Source organism: Ascidia mentula, chromosome 1, assembly GCF_947561715.1.
Source record: "Ascidia mentula chromosome 1, kaAscMent1.1, whole genome shotgun sequence".
Taxonomy (NCBI): domain Eukaryota; kingdom Metazoa; phylum Chordata; class Ascidiacea; order Phlebobranchia; family Ascidiidae; genus Ascidia; species Ascidia mentula.
This window is the reverse complement of record NC_138566.1, coordinates 26,785,797-26,807,501: the sequence shown is the minus strand read 5'-3', so window position 1 is coordinate 26,807,501 and position 21,705 is coordinate 26,785,797. Positions and strand designations below refer to the sequence as shown.

Here is a 21,705-nt window from a genome sequence, read left to right as displayed (position 1 = left end):
TGGGCGATTTGAAGGTCATCCGGCACCTTAATTTAAATTTGTTAATTGCATGTTGTAGAGCATTAAATTTCCGTTCTCGTGATATTGGTCAATATGGGCACCTATTGCAAGAACGCCGAGCAGAATTGTTTTAATAGGGAAGTTTTTCGCATGCCGACATTACGCCATTATGCTGCTGATTCGCAAAAAGCGGGTCTTATTCGATGGGCGATTTGAAGGTCATCCGGCACCTTAATTTCAAATTTGTTAATTGCATGTTGTAGAGCATTAAATTTCCGTTCTCGTGATATTGGTCAATATGGGCACCTATTGCAAGAACGCCGAGCAGAATTGTTTTAATAGGGAAGTTTTTCGCATGCCGACATTACGCCATTATGCTGCTGATTCGCAAAAAGCGGGTCTTATTCGATGGGCGATTTGAAGGTCATCCGGCACCTTAATTTCAAATTTGTTAATTGCATGTTGTAGAGCATTAAATTTCCGTTCTCGTGATATTGGTCAATATGGGCACCTATTGCAAGAACGCCGAGCAGAATTGTTTTAATAGGGAAGTTTTTCGCATGCCGACATTACGCCATTATGCTGCTGATTCGCAAAAAGCGGGTCTTATTCGATGGGCGATTTGAAGGTCATCCGGCACCTTAATTTCAAATTTGTTAATTGCATGTTGTAGAGCATTAAATTTCCGTTCTCGTGATATTGGTCAATATGGGCACCTATTGCAAGAACGCCGAGCAGAATTGTTTTAATAGGGAAGTTTTTCGCATGCCGACATTACGCCATTATGCTGCTGATTCGCAAAAAGCGGGTCTTATTCGATGGGCGATTTGAAGGTCATCCGGCACCTTAATTTCAAATTTGTTAATTGCATGTTGTAGAGCATTAAATTTCCGTTCTCGTGATATTGGTCAATATGGGCACCTATTGCAAGAACGCCGAGCAGAATTGTTTTAATAGGGAAGTTTTTCGCATGCCGACATTACGCCATTATGCTGCTGATTCGCAAAAAGCGGGTCTTATTCGATGGGCGATTTGAAGGTCATCCGGCACCTTAATTTCAAATTTGTTAATTGCATGTTGTAGAGCATTAAATTTCCGTTCTCGTGATATTGGTCAATATGGGCACCTATTGCAAGAACGCCGAGCAGAATTGTTTTAATAGGGAAGTTTTTCGCATGCCGACATTACGCCATTATGCTGCTGATTCGCAAAAAGCGGGTCTTATTCGATGGGCGATTTGAAGGTCATCCGGCACCTTAATTTCAAATTTGTTAATTGCATGTTGTAGAGCATTAAATTTCCGTTCTCGTGATATTGGTCAATATGGGCACCTATTGCAAGAACGCCGAGCAGAATTGTTTTAATAGGGAAGTTTTTCGCATGCCGACATTACGCCATTATGCTGCTGATTCGCAAAAAGCGGGTCTTATTCGATGGGCGATTTGAAGGTCATCCGGCACCTTAATTTCAAATTTGTTAATTGCATGTTGTAGAGCATTAAATTTCCGTTCTCGTGATATTGGTCAATATGGGCACCTATTGCAAGAACGCCGAGCAGAATTGTTTTAATAGGGAAGTTTTTCGCATGCCGACATTACGCCATTATGCTGCTGATTCGCAAAAAGCGGGTCTTATTCGATGGGCGATTTGAAGGTCATCCGGCACCTTAATTTCAAATTTGTTAATTGCATGTTGTAGAGCATTAAATTTCCGTTCTCGTGATATTGGTCAATATGGGCACCTATTGCAAGAACGCCGAGCAGAATTGTTTTAATAGGGAAGTTTTTCGCATGCCGACATTACGCCATTATGCTGCTGATTCGCAAAAAGCGGGTCTTATTCGATGGGCGATTTGAAGGTCATCCGGCACCTTAATTTCAAATTTGTTAATTGCATGTTGTAGAGCATTAAATTTCCGTTCTCGTGATATTGGTCAATATGGGCACCTATTGCAAGAACGCCGAGCAGAATTGTTTAAATAGGGAAGTTTTTCGCATGCCGACATTACGCCATTATGCTGCTGATTCGCAAAAAGCGGGTCTTATTCGATGGGCGATTTGAAGGTCATCCGGCACCTTAATTTCAAATTTGTTAATTGCATGTTGTAGAGCATTAAATTTCCGTTCTCGTGATATTGGTCAATATGGGCACCTATTGCAAGAACGCCGAGCAGAATTGTTTTAATAGGGAAGTTTTTCGCATGCCGACATTACGCCATTATGCTGCTGATTCGCAAAAAGCGGGTCTTATTCGATGGGCGATTTGAAGGTCATCCGGCACCTTAATTTCAAATTTGTTAATTGCATGTTGTAGAGCATTAAATTTCCGTTCTCGTGATATTGGTCAATATGGGCACCTATTGCAAGAACGCCGAGCAGAATTGTTTTAATAGGGAAGTTTTTCGCATGCCGACATTACGCCATTATGCTGCTGATTCGCAAAAAGCGGGTCTTATTCGATGGGCGATTTGAAGGTCATCCGGCACCTTAATTTCAAATTTGTTAATTGCATGTTGTAGAGCATTAAATTTCCGTTCTCGTGATATTGGTCAATATGGGCACCTATTGCAAGAACGCCGAGCAGAATTGTTTTAATAGGGAAGTTTTTCGCATGCCGACATTACGCCATTATGCTGCTGATTCGCAAAAAGCGGGTCTTATTCGATGGGCGATTTGAAGGTCATCCGGCACCTTAATTTCAAATTTGTTAATTGCATGTTGTAGAGCATTAAATTTCCGTTCTCGTGATATTGGTCAATATGGGCACCTATTGCAAGAACGCCGAGCAGAATTGTTTTAATAGGGAAGTTTTTCGCATGCCGACATTACGCCATTATGCTGCTGATTCGCAAAAAGCGGGTCTTATTCGATGGGCGATTTGAAGGTCATCCGGCACCTTAATTTCAAATTTGTTAATTGCATGTTGTAGAGCATTAAATTTCCGTTCTCGTGATATTGGTCAATATGGGCACCTATTGCAAGAACGCCGAGCAGAATTGTTTTAATAGGGAAGTTTTTCGCATGCCGACATTACGCCATTATGCTGCTGATTCGCAAAAAGCGGGTCTTATTCGATGGGCGATTTGAAGGTCATCCGGCACCTTAATTTCAAATTTGTTAATTGCATGTTGTAGAGCATTAAATTTCCGTTCTCGTGATATTGGTCAATATGGGCACCTATTGCAAGAACGCCGAGCAGAATTGTTTTAATAGGGAAGTTTTTCGCATGCCGACATTACGCCATTATGCTGCTGATTCGCAAAAAGCGGGTCTTATTCGATGGGCGATTTGAAGGTCATCCGGCACCTTAATTTCAAATTTGTTAATTGCATGTTGTAGAGCATTAAATTTCCGTTCTCGTGATATTGGTCAATATGGGCACCTATTGCAAGAACGCCGAGCAGAATTGTTTTAATAGGGAAGTTTTTCGCATGCCGACATTACGCCATTATGCTGCTGATTCGCAAAAAGCGGGTCTTATTCGATGGGCGATTTGAAGGTCATCCGGCACCTTAATTTCAAATTTGTTAATTGCATGTTGTAGAGCATTAAATTTCCGTTCTCGTGATATTGGTCAATATGGGCACCTATTGCAAGAACGCCGAGCAGAATTGTTTTAATAGGGAAGTTTTTCGCATGCCGACATTACGCCATTATGCTGCTGATTCGCAAAAAGCGGGTCTTATTCGATGGGCGATTTGAAGGTCATCCGGCACCTTAATTTCAAATTTGTTAATTGCATGTTGTAGAGCATTAAATTTCCGTTCTCGTGATATTGGTCAATATGGGCACCTATTGCAAGAACGCCGAGCAGAATTGTTTTAATAGGGAAGTTTTTCGCATGCCGACATTACGCCATTATGCTGCTGATTCGCAAAAAGCGGGTCTTATTCGATGGGCGATTTGAAGGTCATCCGGCACCTTAATTTCAAATTTGTTAATTGCATGTTGTAGAGCATTAAATTTCCGTTCTCGTGATATTGGTCAATATGGGCACCTATTGCAAGAACGCCGAGCAGAATTGTTTTAATAGGGAAGTTTTTCGCATGCCGACATTACGCCATTATGCTGCTGATTCGCAAAAAGCGGGTCTTATTCGATGGGCGATTTGAAGGTCATCCGGCACCTTAATTTCAAATTTGTTAATTGCATGTTGTAGAGCATTAAATTTCCGTTCTCGTGATATTGGTCAATATGGGCACCTATTGCAAGAACGCCGAGCAGAATTGTTTTAATAGGGAAGTTTTTCGCATGCCGACATTACGCCATTATGCTGCTGATTCGCAAAAAGCGGGTCTTATTCGATGGGCGATTTGAAGGTCATCCGGCACCTTAATTTCAAATTTGTTAATTGCATGTTGTAGAGCATTAAATTTCCGTTCTCGTGATATTGGTCAATATGGGCACCTATTGCAAGAACGCCGAGCAGAATTGTTTTAATAGGGAAGTTTTTCGCATGCCGACATTACGCCATTATGCTGCTGATTCGCAAAAAGCGGGTCTTATTCGATGGGCGATTTGAAGGTCATCCGGCACCTTAATTTCAAATTTGTTAATTGCATGTTGTAGAGCATTAAATTTCCGTTCTCGTGATATTGGTCAATATGGGCACCTATTGCAAGAACGCCGAGCAGAATTGTTTTAATAGGGAAGTTTTTCGCATGCCGACATTACGCCATTATGCTGCTGATTCGCAAAAAGCGGGTCTTATTCGATGGGCGATTTGAAGGTCATCCGGCACCTTAATTTCAAATTTGTTAATTGCATGTTGTAGAGCATTAAATTTCCGTTCTCGTGATATTGGTCAATATGGGCACCTATTGCAAGAACGCCGAGCAGAATTGTTTTAATAGGGAAGTTTTTCGCATGCCGACATTACGCCATTATGCTGCTGATTCGCAAAAAGCGGGTCTTATTCGATGGGCGATTTGAAGGTCATCCGGCACCTTAATTTCAAATTTGTTAATTGCATGTTGTAGAGCATTAAATTTCCGTTCTCGTGATATTGGTCAATATGGGCACCTATTGCAAGAACGCCGAGCAGAATTGTTTTAATAGGGAAGTTTTTCGCATGCCGACATTACGCCATTATGCTGCTGATTCGCAAAAAGCGGGTCTTATTCGATGGGCGATTTGAAGGTCATCCGGCACCTTAATTTCAAATTTGTTAATTGCATGTTGTAGAGCATTAAATTTCCGTTCTCGTGATATTGGTCAATATGGGCACCTATTGCAAGAACGCCGAGCAGAATTGTTTAAATAGGGAAGTTTTTCGCATGCCGACATTACGCCATTATGCTGCTGATTCGCAAAAAGCGGGTCTTATTCGATGGGCGATTTGAAGGTCATCCGGCACCTTAATTTCAAATTTGTTAATTGCATGTTGTAGAGCATTAAATTTCCGTTCTCGTGATATTGGTCAATATGGGCACCTATTGCAAGAACGCCGAGCAGAATTGTTTTAATAGGGAAGTTTTTCGCATGCCGACATTACGCCATTATGCTGCTGATTCGCAAAAAGCGGGTCTTATTCGATGGGCGATTTGAAGGTCATCCGGCACCTTAATTTCAAATTTGTTAATTGCATGTTGTAGAGCATTAAATTTCCGTTCTCGTGATATTGGTCAATATGGGCACCTATTGCAAGAACGCCGAGCAGAATTGTTTTAATAGGGAAGTTTTTCGCATGCCGACATTACGCCATTATGCTGCTGATTCGCAAAAAGCGGGTCTTATTCGATGGGCGATTTGAAGGTCATCCGGCACCTTAATTTCAAATTTGTTAATTGCATGTTGTAGAGCATTAAATTTCCGTTCTCGTGATATTGGTCAATATGGGCACCTATTGCAAGAACGCCGAGCAGAATTGTTTTAATAGGGAAGTTTTTCGCATGCCGACATTACGCCATTATGCTGCTGATTCGCAAAAAGCGGGTCTTATTCGATGGGCGATTTGAAGGTCATCCGGCACCTTAATTTCAAATTTGTTAATTGCATGTTGTAGAGCATTAAATTTCCGTTCTCGTGATATTGGTCAATATGGGCACCTATTGCAAGAACGCCGAGCAGAATTGTTTTAATAGGGAAGTTTTTCGCATGCCGACATTACGCCATTATGCTGCTGATTCGCAAAAAGCGGGTCTTATTCGATGGGCGATTTGAAGGTCATCCGGCACCTTAATTTCAAATTTGTTAATTGCATGTTGTAGAGCATTAAATTTCCGTTCTCGTGATATTGGTCAATATGGGCACCTATTGCAAGAACGCCGAGCAGAATTGTTTTAATAGGGAAGTTTTTCGCATGCCGACATTACGCCATTATGCTGCTGATTCGCAAAAAGCGGGTCTTATTCGATGGGCGATTTGAAGGTCATCCGGCACCTTAATTTCAAATTTGTTAATTGCATGTTGTAGAGCATTAAATTTCCGTTCTCGTGATATTGGTCAATATGGGCACCTATTGCAAGAACGCCGAGCAGAATTGTTTAAATAGGGAAGTTTTTCGCATGCCGACATTACGCCATTATGCTGCTGATTCGCAAAAAGCGGGTCTTATTCGATGGGCGATTTGAAGGTCATCCGGCACCTTAATTTCAAATTTGTTAATTGCATGTTGTAGAGCATTAAATTTCCGTTCTCGTGATATTGGTCAATATGGGCACCTATTGCAAGAACGCCGAGCAGAATTGTTTTAATAGGGAAGTTTTTCGCATGCCGACATTACGCCATTATGCTGCTGATTCGCAAAAAGCGGGTCTTATTCGATGGGCGATTTGAAGGTCATCCGGCACCTTAATTTCAAATTTGTTAATTGCATGTTGTAGAGCATTAAATTTCCGTTCTCGTGATATTGGTCAATATGGGCACCTATTGCAAGAACGCCGAGCAGAATTGTTTTAATAGGGAAGTTTTTCGCATGCCGACATTACGCCATTATGCTGCTGATTCGCAAAAAGCGGGTCTTATTCGATGGGCGATTTGAAGGTCATCCGGCACCTTAATTTCAAATTTGTTAATTGCATGTTGTAGAGCATTAAATTTCCGTTCTCGTGATATTGGTCAATATGGGCACCTATTGCAAGAACGCCGAGCAGAATTGTTTTAATAGGGAAGTTTTTCGCATGCCGACATTACGCCATTATGCTGCTGATTCGCAAAAAGCGGGTCTTATTCGATGGGCGATTTGAAGGTCATCCGGCACCTTAATTTCAAATTTGTTAATTGCATGTTGTAGAGCATTAAATTTCCGTTCTCGTGATATTGGTCAATATGGGCACCTATTGCAAGAACGCCGAGCAGAATTGTTTTAATAGGGAAGTTTTTCGCATGCCGACATTACGCCATTATGCTGCTGATTCGCAAAAAGCGGGTCTTATTCGATGGGCGATTTGAAGGTCATCCGGCACCTTAATTTCAAATTTGTTAATTGCATGTTGTAGAGCATTAAATTTCCGTTCTCGTGATATTGGTCAATATGGGCACCTATTGCAAGAACGCCGAGCAGAATTGTTTTAATAGGAAAGTTTTTCGCATGCCGACATTACGCCATTATGCTGCTGATTCGCAAAAAGCGGGTCTTATTCGATGGGCGATTTGAAGGTCATCCGGCACCTTAATTTCAAATTTGTTAATTGCATGTTGTAGAGCATTAAATTTCCGTTCTCGTGATATTGGTCAATATGGGCACCTATTGCAAGAACGCCGAGCAGAATTGTTTAAATAGGGAAGTTTTTCGCATGCCGACATTACGCCATTATGCTGCTGATTCGCAAAAAGCGGGTCTTATTCGATGGGCGATTTGAAGGTCATCCGGCACCTTAATTTCAAATTTGTTAATTGCATGTTGTAGAGCATTAAATTTCCGTTCTCGTGATATTGGTCAATATGGGCACCTATTGCAAGAACGCCGAGCAGAATTGTTTTAATAGGGAAGTTTTTCGCATGCCGACATTACGCCATTATGCTGCTGATTCGCAAAAAGCGGGTCTTATTCGATGGGCGATTTGAAGGTCATCCGGCACCTTAATTTCAAATTTGTTAATTGCATGTGGTAGAGCATTAAATTTCCGTTCTCGTGATATTGGTCAATATTGGCACCTATTGCAAGAACGCCGAGCAGAATTCTTAGTGTTAGGGAAGTTTTTTGCATGCCGCCATTATGCTGAATCGCAAAACCAGGCCATTTTTTTAATTCGCGATTTTTTTGATTGATACAGCTGCGAAAAAATTTGTTTAAATGTTTTTTGAGGTTTGAACTGCTTGCTCATCTCTGTAATTTGATTCTAATCCAAAAGAAACCAATTTTTGAGTAAATGCCTGTTGTGCCTTGCAAAATGTGGCAAATTTGAAAAATTATTCTGCCAGAATTCTGCCAGAATGAGGGTGGTCGTTTATATATAAAGCGATGCGCACTCAAGCGGATCAAACAATGAGTCAACTAAACTGTCATGACTCAGATATTCACCAGCTTACACCAAAAACCAAATTGCTGTTTTATTTGCATGAAAAATCGAAAATAGATATGCTTGAAATTTTTATGTGAGTTTGAAGATAATACTTTGTCAGGTTGTACGTTATGTGATTTTTGCTATGGATAGTCTTTGCAAAAACATTTGCAAAAAAAACAAAGCGGTATATGATCTTTATAGTTGCCTATCGTTGTTTGTTTTCTTTTGAAGAAAAAACAGAACTTGGGAACTTGTTTTACTGAGGTTTGCGGGTTATGGTTGGTCAGAGATGTCATCTGAAAAGGCAAACCTGATTGCCGAGAAATGTATCAAGAAGTTTGAGAGTCTTCCTAAAAACGGAAAACCCGAAAAAGGTCGTCAGTGGACAACACTTGCTGGCTTCGTACAAGAAACAACATTTGGAGGTGCGCTATGTTATGTTTAATAAAAATGTCTAACCACAGACAATGATTCCTAAATTTACTCACATCTTCAGCTAGTCCATTTAAACTTATTTATGATATAATGTTTGAAAAGTGTAACATTATGAATGCCAAACAAACTGGTTGATTTTGTTTGCATAGCTTGTGGCAAAATGGTGAGAGCCTCCTCTGAATTTACATAACTATTTTTTTGTCGTTTAAATTGTGCCATGTAATCATAGTTACTAAAATTATAGAAGAAGAATCGTCATTGAAAGTTGTGTCCCTTGCTACTGGTACAACTTGCTTGGGTTCAAGTCAGATGAATTCTAGTGGGAAAGTTGTACATGATTCCCATGCTGAGGTGTTGGCCAGGCGTGCATTTACAAGGTCAGATAGCTCATGTTAACTTTAATTATGTTCAAACTTATATGCTCTGATAGCATTTCTTATTAATGAACTTATTTTTTTTTATTTTGATAGTTACCAAGATTTTTTTTAATAATCTTGGATTTGTTTTTTAGATATCTGTTTCAAGAATTGTTGAAACTTCCCAATGATGAAAGGAATTCAGTATTCTTGTTCTGTCAAAAACAAAAGCTTATTCTGCTAAAAGAAAATATTTCCTTTCATTTCTACACATCACATACACCCTGTGGCGATGCCACAATATTTCAAACAATTAAAACATACAAGAAACCAGACAATTCAAACCAAGATAACAGTGGAAATTGTCCACCTAACCCAAAGCGGATTAAAGTCGATGGGGTTTCATGCACCAATTGTAAACTCGACTTAAACAGGTAAACTTGCTGCTAATTTCCATTTATGAAACCAACGTTAGTTGCCAACAAACATATTCCACAATAATGTATTGAAATATATTGTACTACTAATATGTTTATGGCAATGTTAATAATCATTTCAGTGAAATTTATTGCTAATAACAAGAGTTGTTGGGAATCATCTCAAATAAATCAAAAATGTCTTTGTTTTTTTATACATTATTGCTCTGTGTTGTTACAGGACCGGTGCAAAAGCTGTCAATGGAGTTGACAAACTAACTCATGGACTGGATTACCATGAAGTTGGCGTCTTGCGTATAAAACCTGGCAGGGGAATCCCCACGAATTCTATGTCATGCAGTGACAAAATACTAAAGTGGAACTTGCTTGGTTGCCATGGTTCCCTGATAAGCATATTTCTGAATAAGCCCATTTATCTTCAGTCCTTTATTGTTGGTAAATGTGCATGTGACATAACCGCCATAAGTCGGGCTGTCAGTGAGAGACTGGATGCCAACTGCACTGAAAATGTACTGAGTGACACGCCTTATATTCTCCAGCCACCAAAAGTTTTCCTGTCGGAAAAGCAGTTTGCATTCAGTAAACCAGTTGCCGGGGACAGTTTAGTAATGGCATGCGGCAGTTCTGTGGTGTGGTGTGATGTTATAAGTTGTCCATTGGAGGTTGTAGCAAAGAATGGATATCGTCTTGGCACAATTAAAAGGACTGAAGGTCTGCCACAGTCTGTTTGCAAAATCAGTCGGTATTCAATGTTCGAACAGTGCAAGGATGTTGCTTGTAGTCTGTTCAAAAGTCTGTCTCTGCTTCCTGAGGTACACAAGAACCTTTCAATGCATTGCAGCTATGCAAAACTAAAGTCCTTTGCACCAAACTACCAAAGAACATGGGAAAATGTTAAGAAAGAAATTTTACATGACTGGGTCGAACACTGCAGGGAATTGGATTGTTTTGAACTGAAATGATCACTTTTTATTTTTCTAGCTCTGTGATTCACAAAGACTTTGATTTAACAAATTTTTTTGCAACAGGAGTTAGTTGTGTAGGTTTATGTAAAAATGTCCAAAGGTGGATTAAGTGCATGGTTTGTCATCACCGCCGATTTGGAGGAGTTTGGAGGTGAGTAAACACAATATTCACTTTGTTGTATTTGCATTGCTTAAACCCTTACGTGCTTATAATATAATTTTATATTTTCCTGTTGACCATTGGCATAATACTGGTATTGAGACTTTCCAGAGATGTGTTTAACTTTTACAGGGTTATTATATAATTAACCTTAACATTGCCCAGACCAGCATGTTGATTGTAAATGCTGAGTGAAATTTATGCACATTCTCGCTTATTTTCATATATAGTGCATGGTTTAAAGTGTACTTTTTGGGCTACACATTGAATGTTTATGAAATTATATGGGTAAAAGCTGGTTGATAAACCAGAATACAATCTTTTGAGCTTTTTCAAACTTAAATAAATATTGTTGTTTTTTTCAGACATGTGGAGGGGAATGTTTCTGTGTGTGTTATTCTCATCTGTATTTGTGTACGGTCTTGCCGCACTCATCAGTTTCTGCACGTTGCATAAACACAGGCAGGGAAGGTGGTATGGTTTCTTCGTGGCAATCATTGGTGTTTTGTTCCCTCTGATTGGTGGCAGTATCACAAGTAAGTGGTCCAAGTTGAACTCAACAAATAACCTTTTTGACTGTAATGTTGCAGCCCATTGAAGACATTTAGGATAAATGCTGATTAAAATTTATTGATCCACCCACCTAGCAAATGTTCTTAACATTGTGCAATGTGTATTAGTTGCTTCAACATAACCTACATAATGTTGCACACTATGGCAATCAATTTCTCTACTTACTATGTGAAAAGAGCAATTCCTAAAACCAATTCAAGTGGAGTATTAAATAACACTGTTGACCTCTTTATTAAAGTTCTAGGGTGACTTCAGTTAACCACCTATTTTTGCTTACTTTCAATTACATCGACTCAAACCCAACAGTTTCATGTTTTCCTTTACCTCAGATAACAATGTGATTTCCAGGTGCAGTGATTGCTGGTGTTTACGACACCCTTGCATGGGACATGCCAGCCAAGGTGGCTCTCATATGGGGGGCTGGACAGACTGCATTTGCCATTGCTCTGTCCTTCACAAGATTCTTACCAACCCTGTGATGTCATAATTGAAAATGTTGAACGACGACAAAAGTGGCAGTGCGAGAATATACGAGTCAAGTGCGCCACCTGGTGGTGAAGACAACATATCGAATTCAGAATGTAGAAAAGTTCCTGAAGGATTTGCTTTCTTGTTTATAAGTTTTCGTTTTTGGCAATTACTGGGTTTAATCTAGTTAATTATCACAGTGATAGGAAAATGAGCTTTTTCCATGTCATGCTGTTGTCAGTACTAAACTATTTCAATCGCAAAAACGGCCAAGAGTGTACATAAATTTTTTCTAGTGATTGAATGAACTTTTAGTGGGAGTTTTATTGTTTTGTCTCTCGGCATCGATCGAGGCTTGGAAAGCACGAAATCGTCTGTAGATTTTACGTTCTTGATCCCTCTCATGGCCGTATCAAACGCTTTCAGCAGCAAATATTTCGTTTTAACCGTTTATCGAACGAACGAAATGAGTGTGTGAACGGAAGTGGTTGATTTTCACACGCATTTGAAAAACTGTATAAACAATTATCAAAGCCACAATCCTGTGTATCATCATCACCTTACCGTGGGGTTCATACTGACTTCAATCTGTATCGCTTAAATGTTTTCACTGTGAAATATATCCGTGCCAATTTGCCTGCAATAAAACTGGAATAAGTTTGTTCTTTGATTGTGGACAAATAGTAGACGGAATGAGGAGGTTTTACTCTTCCTAGCCTTGGAATTTGTAAGCGTTAGTTGACAGCATCGTGATGAGCAGGCAGATATGCATTAGACTTGCCACTGCAACGGTGCTGTTGCAAGTTAGCCTCATCCATTTCATGTGTGTAAGGTAAGTTGAAGGCTTTCGTAAGGGAAAATGTACGAGTGCGAAACATTTGAGATTGTACAGATGTGATAATGATGGGTTTATCTTCCGACAGTTTAAGGCTGGGTCTCCTTAGTTTTAATGCATACATTGTTGTCCATTGCGCCCCTCTCCTGTGGGGCCTGAGTAATTGATAAAAACCAGGAGATTTAAACTTTTTTCGACTCCAACCGCATTATTGTTTCGATGGAAGTTCCATAATGTGAAAATGAACACATGGTGTTTTTTTAGATTGGCGCCAAAATCCACTTGCCTTGAGTCCTCGGATTTTTTAACATACGGTAAGTTATCATGGAATTATGTTTTTCTGTACGACTATTGTTCAGAAATCTTACCACTTTATGTTGAAGACGCAAATTTTGTTCTAAATTCATCAGTTGTCGTGTCGGATGTCTCAGCTTTACAATCCTTGAAAAATTACAAATTAAAACAACTTGGAAAATATGTTCAATCCAGGATGGAAGATATCCAGGTTGCAAAGTCACATTTACTCGCCAATTTGTTGTCTTACTGTAACGTTGCAAAGGACAATTTTACTTACATACCTTAGTTTACCCTATGTACAATCAACCAGAGCTGCACAGTTTAATCGCCCACATCGGGTTAAGTTAGAGGCGACAAAAATATGTCTTTTACACATATTTGCATTACGAAAATCAGCTTAAAACTGCGTTCAATGAATTCACCAAACCTATGTACTTAATGCAGGGCGGGAAAGGACATTGTGAGGACGGCCAGTACTTCGAATGTGCCCTTCCAACTTGTGGCTTTACCTGCAGTGTTCACTTTCTGATACCCTGCATTCTGCTTTCCCTGCAATCACACAAACCCTTCGTCGTCGCCTTCCGAAACAGAACGGATACTAGAGTGGACTTCATCGATTTAAAAAGAGACACATTCGAATATTCTTTTTTGCCTGTAGACCGGCCCTGTGACGTCACAAATACACCAATTCCAATGACGAAGATAAAAGGTTTGACGTTTTGACAATCAGTACATGCAATAGAAATGGCGTATGCACATTAAAAACGACATTGTTGGTTTAAAACAATAACACCTCAGCATAAAATAACGCGTCCGTATCCTCACAAACCATTTCACCAGCAGATTCCGACACTTGGTTGAGTCGTTTTCCCGTAAGTTAAACGCTATTGTGAGTCACGTAAGCTTGGACCACACAGGTAACAACACTCCGTTCGAATTCGATCTGACGTCAATACCTTCTGATGTCATACGTAGTGTGCGCTCGTTGCATAGCAACCCGACAGCGTGGTGGATGGGTCAGGCTGCCAGTTACCTCCTCAAATTTCGCCCTGAAGTGGAGAAAAAGATTGTTGAAGGATTTGACTTTAATCAGGAAACAGTCGGGTATGAAAAGACTTAAATATTTGTTTGTTTTTGTCCAAGGTAGGAGATTCCATACAAGCGTTTGAAAATTATATTCCATTCAACTGCTGGGGTCCTTATCAGTTGGTTGACCGTTGGGCCTGGTAAGCCCAAGGTTGAGAGTTCGAACCTCACCTGGATCGGACCATGAATGTATTGTAGGCAGAAAACTTGATCCGTTGTGTTAATCTGTTTGTACAGAATTCACATTCGACGAACCGACAAACTAAAACACGAGAGTGAATATCACACGGCGGAAGAATATATGGCACCTGTCGAGGATTGGTTTACTAGAAGGGAAGTCGAACGTCGACTCTTTGGGAAAATGGAATCCTTAAAAAAGAGAATCTTTGTTGTAACTGATGACCCTACCGCTTTGGATGAAATTATCGAAAAGTAAGAAATTCTTGATCCAAAAAAAAAGAAATTAAGAAAAACTTCCGGGAGTATAAAATATTTGTAAAATTGTGGGAAATTCTCTAAAGCCCCTGGCCTAGAACGAGTGACATCTCGTTAATCCCAACCACCAACCACCAACAACCGGAAACCCTATGTTTCACAACACTTCTAGAAACAAACTTATTTTCATACATTTCACTTTGTACCGAATTTATGTGACGAAACCGACTAGTCCGGATCACCCAGGTCTGACTTCAATCTTTATGTGTTTATTTACATTCACAGATATCCCGATTATGACGTGGAATATGACATGGAAAGTATCCAGAATGCTTACAACAAGAAAGCCCGCTACACAGATATTGGTATACAACATGTTGCTTTGGACGTCTTCCGTTTGACTAAATGTTCTCACATCGTCTGTACAATGACCTCTAACGTAAGGAAACAATTCTTCACACATGGTTAATGCTTTGATAACTTACATTTGTACATTGTTTTCCGTAATACAATCTGCTGTGTCGAGGTTTTGAAGTGTTTTTTTTTATGTGCATGTGTTTGTTGAATTATAGTTTAATTACAAACACCATTTAAATGATTTATGCGTTAACAAGCAATTATGTTCGGTTTGCCACAGTTTCACCCTAAACTTGTCAAACTCCTTTGGACAAGCACGACATTTTTGATGTCTGTAGATTTGCCGTCTCGTGTACGAACTGATGCAAGTTAAAAACGGTGACGACCAGAGCAGTGTGAAGTCCATCGACTGGCGGTACAACTACCACAAGGCGGCGCTGCCGAGCTGGCATGTGGCAGTCATGCAGCATTTACCATCACGTGACAACGAACTAATGCTTGAGATTGGAGACAAGATCAAACCGATGACGCAAGAATGGAGAAGTGGTTACTGGAAAGGTTTAAGTGAAAGAAGCAGAAAAATTGGGCTCTACCCCTCAAACAAGGTTGTTGACTTCGTGAATATTCGTTGAAAACTCTTGATATTCATTCGCTTTTGCTGTTGTGTACTGTTGCTGAACAAAGTTGTACTTGTGAGCATTGTTACCGAACCCGTAGCATTGTTACCAACCATGTTGCATTGTTATGAAACAAGTACCATTTTTCGTTCAATCGGACCTTCAAAGAGACATAGCGGCCTACAACATTAAAGTACAAGAATCATGTAATTGAAATAAGCTTGGTCGTTCTCATGCGTTAGTTACCAGATATGACATTTTTGCTGTTCGATACGCACGACAATTTTTCTCAAGATGTTCGACACACAATAAAAAATCGACACCCTGCTTGTGACTCGCCATAAAAACATTCGAAATAAACAACGTGTTTGTGTATCGACTGTCAATCTATGGGCGCAAATAGACTGCGGCAAATAAATCCAAATTAAGTTAAAACTGGAAACTGCTCCTTTTGCCATAGGTGGCGCCCTCACGCATCTCGACCACGTTGGTTAGACAATGTATTATCCAATATATGCAACGAACAAAAAGTACCAACACAACTACATCATCGATGACGTAACAAAACAATGGTATACACATGGAAAGAAAGTTGCATTGATTATTTCACAGCAGTTCTTAATCCCTGGCAGTCTGGTAACCACTATACAAGATACAGCACATGCAATGCGCCCGGTGTGGGGTTATGGTGTATTACAGTAATATCAGGAAGAATAATCAAGCTGTATAATGTGTACGCGGGCAATGAGGTGGAAGTTTAGAATGGAGATGGTTCCGCATAGCTGTCAGTACGCAAATAACTTCTTCGGCGACACAAAATGGAAAACACAAACACACGTAATCTCACTAGGTACAATTTGAATTGTTCTTTTGGCATGATTGAAATAAATTATTATTTGTCAACTAATACCCATAGGAGCCGCTGTTACTTTTTTAACACTTCTTGACAACGAACACGTTCAAATGGCGTCATATTTACACTAATAGAGAAAATATGTCAGAACAATGGGTGTGGGGTGTGATATAGTACAAGTCAGTGAGCGCTTTCGTGAACTTTCGGATAATGTAAGGCGGGAGGTTGCAACAATGGCTTCATCGTACGTTATTTCCAATACATTTAACAGCAACAGGGACTTTTACTGCTTCTGGCATCTTTTTTCAATTGTTAGTAAGAAACCCCTTGTTAGTTGGTAGTGAGATACAACACAGAAACATTTACACACCGGTCGATATCATGGAACTAGTTGGTATTTGCACTACGTCCACAGGATCTATAACACTTTACATAATAATCTGTGACAAACCAACTACTGCAGTCATCCAAGCTTATGCACAATCCCTTCAAGAAACATCAGTAAAGAACGGGCGGTATTCAAACAATGAAACGAACAGAAGATAACAACGAACGTAACACAGGTAGTATAAGTTGATATATCCGTAGATTTGTTGAGGAACACCAACTTAATAACATATTTTGTTATGTTGACGGTGAGTTAGTCATATTCTATTCCTTGGCCGTTTGTTCAGCGGGAACTTCCTCAGTTTGCTCGGCCTAATAAAACACATAAATTTCAACCCTTTAACAACGCGTATACTTTGACGCTGTGTTTTAAAAGGGCAAGGGGTACGTATGTGGTAGCGGGATCACTGTGCAGTTTACATGCAGTTGTATAGGCGAGGAGGGGTAAAACATGCTTTGTATAAGGAAGACTAAATATGTTGGAAGCATACAGAGTGAAACAGACATATGGTTTGTAGGACGGAGTTTAATGCACTGCCGAAGCGAACCCGGACGTCGAGATTAGTTTCAATGGGTTGTGGAGCGTTGCATGGTTCGTAGTGAAACGTTTCCTATTGTAAGCTTGTGAACCCAAACACCACACGACCCCTGGTTACATGTGACGTGGAAACGAGCGATTACAAGGAAACAGCACCGTTCCAAGGTGTATAATTAACCATATAACGTTACCTTCGCTTCATCCTTGTCCTGAGCTTCCGGAGTAGTTTCCTTCTCACCGTTCGTCTGTTCGGCTCCTGCATCTCCAGCTATGAGGAAACAACGACCACCATGTCAAAAGTTTACACATGAAACTATGGATGATTACGAATATCCCATGGCAAGCGTCCAGCTAATGACTAGCTATATTATTTATCAGTTGAAAAACGACTTTGATCTATTGTGACAAACAATGCTGAAAACTGTGAGACAATGGCCGGCAGTCTATCGTTGGCTTTTACTTCCTATAAAGTATAGATTTTGCCTTCACAGGAATCATCACTTTCTTGTGTAAATAAAACTATTTGATAATGGCGTTGGTTCGCATATTGTTGCTTCAGGAATAAGTCGACATCATTTGATGCTGTTGGTAAATACATAAAGATCATATTTTCTTTTCAACCTAAATTCGTGGAGACACGTGGAAACACAAGTAATTGACTGGAAAAAGCAGGCATAAGTCTCAAAGGTTTCGGGATTAACTAAGGGTTTTTTAAAACTGCCTTGCATGAGCAAACATCAAAAAGTCAGGGTAATTATTAAACGTGACCTGCAAGAGATCAGTATGGCACCTTGCAAATATATCTACATAACTTATTCAAGTGGTGAATTAACAGGAAGTGTGCAACGCAACTGCTTCCATCACTTCCCTGATGCGGAGCAACCCATGGTTAATGTGAAACGAGTCCGTCTGCGATGTACAGGAGACGAAAAGTTTCCAACCACTTGGCAAAACGAGCCAAGAGCTTTAAACGTTGTCGAAACGAAATTCAAAGTCGTTGGTCAACACCAAGATATAAGAATAAGATCACGGCCGTTAAGCAAATGCCTCCCCGCAACTTGGCACGCATGAATATTTTATGCATTAATAGTTCAACTTTAACTGTTGCCAAACTTTTGTCGGCACGTTGGGTTTAGAAAACAAGTTCAGCTAACTTGTAAAAATCAAGCGAAACACCAACTTTACTTTGAAGTAAGGCAGGAAAAAAATTCATTCCTTTGCCTTTTTACAATGTTGAAAACGTTTATCAAGGATAGAAAAGTGACTTTTTCATTCAACTTTCCGGGTTTTGCAAACGCTTCCTGGATCGTTTCATTGCAAATCGTTTCTCTTGCAAATGTCGAAATATGGTGAGTGTTTGCGATTTGACCAAACAAGGAAACATAGCCGGGGAGGGGGTAAATATACTGGGGTTCAAAGGTCGCATTATGTGTCCGAAAGGTATGACTGCAATACAACCAAGACAATCTGCTGGCGGCCTAATACTTATTTAAGAGGAAATGACCAAAGATTCAACAATAAACGGGCAAAATAGTTTGTGATATTTGATCAAAATGCCTTAATCTGATTTCATCCCAAGGCCCAAGGTATGTAAATATATACCCTGTTCTAACTTTCTGGTGAAGAAACCGTCAACTACTCGAAAAGAATGAACCAAACATTTTCATTCAAAATTCGTTTGGTGAAAAATAACATATTTTTTGCTCATATTATATTGCCAATACTTTGCAGGGACATATTCCGACTTCAGTTGTCAACGTTGGCACTGTAGCCGTGACTTACCTTAATATCGAAATTTTGAAAGCCTTGTTTTTGTTATGAGAGGTTGAGCTTGGATCATAAACAGACAAGCTTACAACAAGACCTACTTTTTGGGAACTCTGCTTTTGGAAAGGTAGTCTTTGAAACACACAGACCCATAATTTAAATATAACCTTGATTCAGTGAGGAATTATGTTATATTTGGAAGTGTGGGTCCCACCATGTGGTGCTTGTTATGGTTTTAGTCCCACCTGCAGCTTTCTGTTCTTCCTCTGCTGGCTTCTCCTGCTCACCATTTACAGCCGGCTCATCCGGTTTTGCTTCACCCTCCCCATTAGCAGCTGCTGGTTCTTTGGCTGCAGCTAAATTTGAATTTACGAAAAAAGTTAGACAAGGCAGTAGTGTTTCATTCAATCGAATGATGACAAGACAGGACTGCCCTACTGAACAGATTCTTCACAGCTATCATATCATTAGGTGGAAATGCAACCAATCTGGGTGAGCAACAAAAAATCGAATAACTTGAGAATGTTGGTTGATTCCTAAATGCAAAAATCCACAAAATGAAGCAGATACTCACCAGTCTGTGGGTCAGATTTCTTATCCACTTGGTAACAGCACTCGTCCCAATCAGGCCAGTATTTTTCCCTCATCCTGTCGCAGTAACCGATCAAGTTCTGTGCGTTTTCCTGTATGAATTTTTCTTGTGGTGAACCAGGACAAGCATAAACCATCTGTGCCACCACTCCAAACACTGAAGCGTCAACCTCCATTGCATCGTCCCCCATGAAAAACGTCTTTTCACCTGTTGTAAATGTTCATTTCACAATGCTGCCTTCATTACTGTGCGAGGTTTGATAACATTTAGACACAAAATAAGTTATTTAATGTGACGTAAAGCGTCTTTCTCTCGAATAAAGCAGCAAAAATCTCTATACTAAAATCATTTCACTGTAACCCATAACCGTAAAGTTTACTTGTTAGAATAAAATCTATGACTACAATAGTCTTGGGTGGATTTTATTTACTGGTATTGCATTACCTTGTTCTATGACAAACATTATACAAGCAACAATGACCTTTGCCGTTACAAGCTTACCAAGAAAGTCCGATACAGCTCTAATATCGTCTTCACCAATTTGGTATATTTCCTTCTGTGAGTGACGACCTATCCCATGACCCTGCAAATAAGGTAATCATCTTATGACATCACAAATTCAACTCAACTTGCTTACTTACATTCAAATTTGCCCGAACTCCTGGCTTCACTTTCAAGTTCAAAATCACCGGCAGGAGTTTTTGTTTCATTCCACTCATGGGCATTCGCTTCAGGAAAGCACCGTTTTCAACAAGCCAACGTTGGTAAACTGTCACCCTATAAAAAACAAAATAACTTGAAGTTGTAGCCTCAACACAAACTGAGTAGAAATATTTTCCTGTATTCATCGAATGCATCATAATAAAACACTTTAGCTAAATTAGTTTGCAAATTAAAAAACTAGGCTAAAAGAACTTTGTCTTTTAATAATGCCATAAATTAAAAAGCAACAACAACAACATTTGCAAAACAATGAAGTAAAATTAAACTAAAGGTTTATTGTTATGTTCTTTCTTCCACTAAAATGTTATAAAAACAGTCACCAACAAACACAGCATCATTCGCATACCAATATAAATTTTCTTCACACAATCTTTGGAACGCCTGGGCTATGCCTCTTTCTGATGGTGTTAGTTTTGCTGAAAGATCAATGCCAAGTTCGGACTTCATGTATTTTATTATAAACGCTGAATCCTCAACTTGTTTGCCTTTGTGTTGAATGTACGGCAGTTTCCCTTTGGAAGAGCCAGACATTGTTCTTTGATTCTGCAAAAATTTGAGAATTTGGAGTCAACTTATGGTCATAAAAATGCACAAAAAACACTTAATATTATTAAAAAGTATTTTATATCACGAGCATGCAAGTGTTAAAAAATCGGCCAGTTGCCTTATTTACAAAAATATACTTTGAAATAGAGTGGGAGAAATCCCAGAAAAGAATTTATGACAGATAAATCTTTACCACCTGCAATTTAACAGCATCATAGCTTAAAAAGTACTTTAAATAGTAATACTTGTTGTATTACCCTGTAGACAACGTTTGCAATTCGAAAGTAGGTTTCCAACTTGAGGCAGAATGCTGAAGTGGTAGGACACATAACAGAACTCGGAAACTGAAAAATCACAAAATCCGCATCTTTTGACCTGCAACAAAATATATCTTAGTTTTAAACAAAACAATTTATCAATAAACACTACTACACAGTTTTATGTGATGGCAAACAATAACCATTGCAATATTTTATGTGCAACAATGAAACTTACATGAATGGCATTTTTTTGCTTTTGTATTCTTTCTTTAGAAAGCAAGTATTTCAAAAACAGTTGGCAAAGTAAAAACCAAATAATAACTCCTAGAAACAAAACGATTTTGGAGAAAATCGTTGACTGTAAAATATTTAACATACATTGCAACAACATGTTTTTCATCGAAATATCAGGCAAAATTAAAAGAATGAGTACAAAAAGTACAAACAACAACAGCAACTTAATTATCATCAATTTATTGCAGTAAGCCACCAATTTCCAAGACTTATAAATAAGCACAACAATCGCAAGCAAAACTCGTCTGGTGACTGGTCACTTCCTGGCAACTCAAATT

The 21,705-nt window shown here is 39.3% G+C and overlaps 4 protein-coding genes across 4 annotated transcripts; 3 read left to right on the top strand and 1 right to left on the bottom strand.

The window, feature by feature from the left end:
• The first annotated feature begins 8,691 nt into the window (after window positions 1–8,691).
• Window positions 8,692–10,636, top strand: LOC145900603 (tRNA-specific adenosine deaminase 1-like). The gene is made up of 4 exons (XM_082988869.1): window positions 8,692–8,871; window positions 9,126–9,258; window positions 9,393–9,671; window positions 9,895–10,636. Exons 1-4 carry the CDS (start codon window positions 8,736–8,738, stop codon window positions 10,634–10,636), a joined length of 1,290 nt encoding a protein of 429 aa, XP_082844995.1. The 5' UTR covers window positions 8,692–8,735.
• Window positions 10,637–10,650: 14 nt separating this feature from the next.
• On the top strand, window positions 10,651–12,474 carry LOC145900619 (transmembrane protein 170B-like). The gene is made up of 3 exons (XM_082988870.1): window positions 10,651–10,790; window positions 11,165–11,335; window positions 11,721–12,474. Exons 1-3 carry the CDS (start codon window positions 10,730–10,732, stop codon window positions 11,849–11,851), a joined length of 363 nt encoding a protein of 120 aa, XP_082844996.1. The 5' UTR covers window positions 10,651–10,729; the 3' UTR covers window positions 11,852–12,474.
• A 1,510-nt stretch (window positions 12,475–13,984) lies between these two features.
• Window positions 13,985–15,482, top strand: LOC145890972 (alpha-(1,6)-fucosyltransferase-like). Its single transcript, XM_082981898.1, has 4 exons — window positions 13,985–14,076; window positions 14,296–14,490; window positions 14,779–14,932; window positions 15,189–15,482. The coding sequence occupies exons 1-4, from the start codon at window positions 13,985–13,987 to the stop codon at window positions 15,480–15,482; spliced, it is 735 nt and encodes a 244-aa protein (XP_082838024.1).
• A 479-nt stretch (window positions 15,483–15,961) lies between these two features.
• On the bottom strand, window positions 15,962–21,493 carry LOC145898689 (failed axon connections homolog). Its single transcript, XM_082987254.1, has 9 exons — window positions 21,369–21,493; window positions 21,131–21,248; window positions 20,674–20,870; window positions 20,246–20,381; window positions 20,106–20,187; window positions 19,587–19,811; window positions 19,258–19,368; window positions 17,437–17,513; window positions 15,962–17,019 (listed from the first exon to the last, which is right to left on the bottom strand). Exons 1-9 carry the CDS (start codon window positions 21,377–21,379, stop codon window positions 16,972–16,974), a joined length of 1,005 nt encoding a protein of 334 aa, XP_082843380.1. The 5' UTR covers window positions 21,380–21,493; the 3' UTR covers window positions 15,962–16,971.
• Between the last annotated feature and the right edge of the window lie 212 nt (window positions 21,494–21,705).

Coding starts and splice junctions, on each gene's coding strand:
- LOC145900603 (XM_082988869.1), top strand. CDS start 8,736: ATGTCATCTGAAAAGGCAAACCTGATTGCCGAGAAATGTATCAAGAAG. Junction 9,259..9,392: donor GCCAGGCGTGCATTTACAAG/GTCAGATAGCTC, acceptor TTTGTTTTTTAG/ATATCTGTTTCAAGAATTGT. Junction 9,672..9,894: donor TGTAAACTCGACTTAAACAG/GTAAACTTGCTG, acceptor GTGTTGTTACAG/GACCGGTGCAAAAGCTGTCA.
- LOC145900619 (XM_082988870.1), top strand. CDS start 10,730: ATGTCCAAAGGTGGATTAAGTGCATGGTTTGTCATCACCGCCGATTTG. Junction 10,791..11,164: donor CGATTTGGAGGAGTTTGGAG/GTGAGTAAACAC, acceptor TGTTTTTTTCAG/ACATGTGGAGGGGAATGTTT. Junction 11,336..11,720: donor GATTGGTGGCAGTATCACAA/GTAAGTGGTCCA, acceptor TGTGATTTCCAG/GTGCAGTGATTGCTGGTGTT.
- LOC145890972 (XM_082981898.1), top strand. CDS start 13,985: ATGGGTCAGGCTGCCAGTTACCTCCTCAAATTTCGCCCTGAAGTGGAG. Junction 14,077..14,295: donor TTTAATCAGGAAACAGTCGG/GTATGAAAAGAC, acceptor CTGTTTGTACAG/AATTCACATTCGACGAACCG. Junction 14,933..15,188: donor TCTGTACAATGACCTCTAAC/GTAAGGAAACAA, acceptor TGATGTCTGTAG/ATTTGCCGTCTCGTGTACGA.
- LOC145898689 (XM_082987254.1), bottom strand. Junction 20,382..20,673: donor TGTGAAGAAAATTTATATTG/GTATGCGAATGA, acceptor TGTTTTTTATAG/GGTGACAGTTTACCAACGTT. Junction 17,020..17,436: donor AGGACAAGGATGAAGCGAAG/GTAACGTTATAT, acceptor GTGTTTTATTAG/GCCGAGCAAACTGAGGAAGT.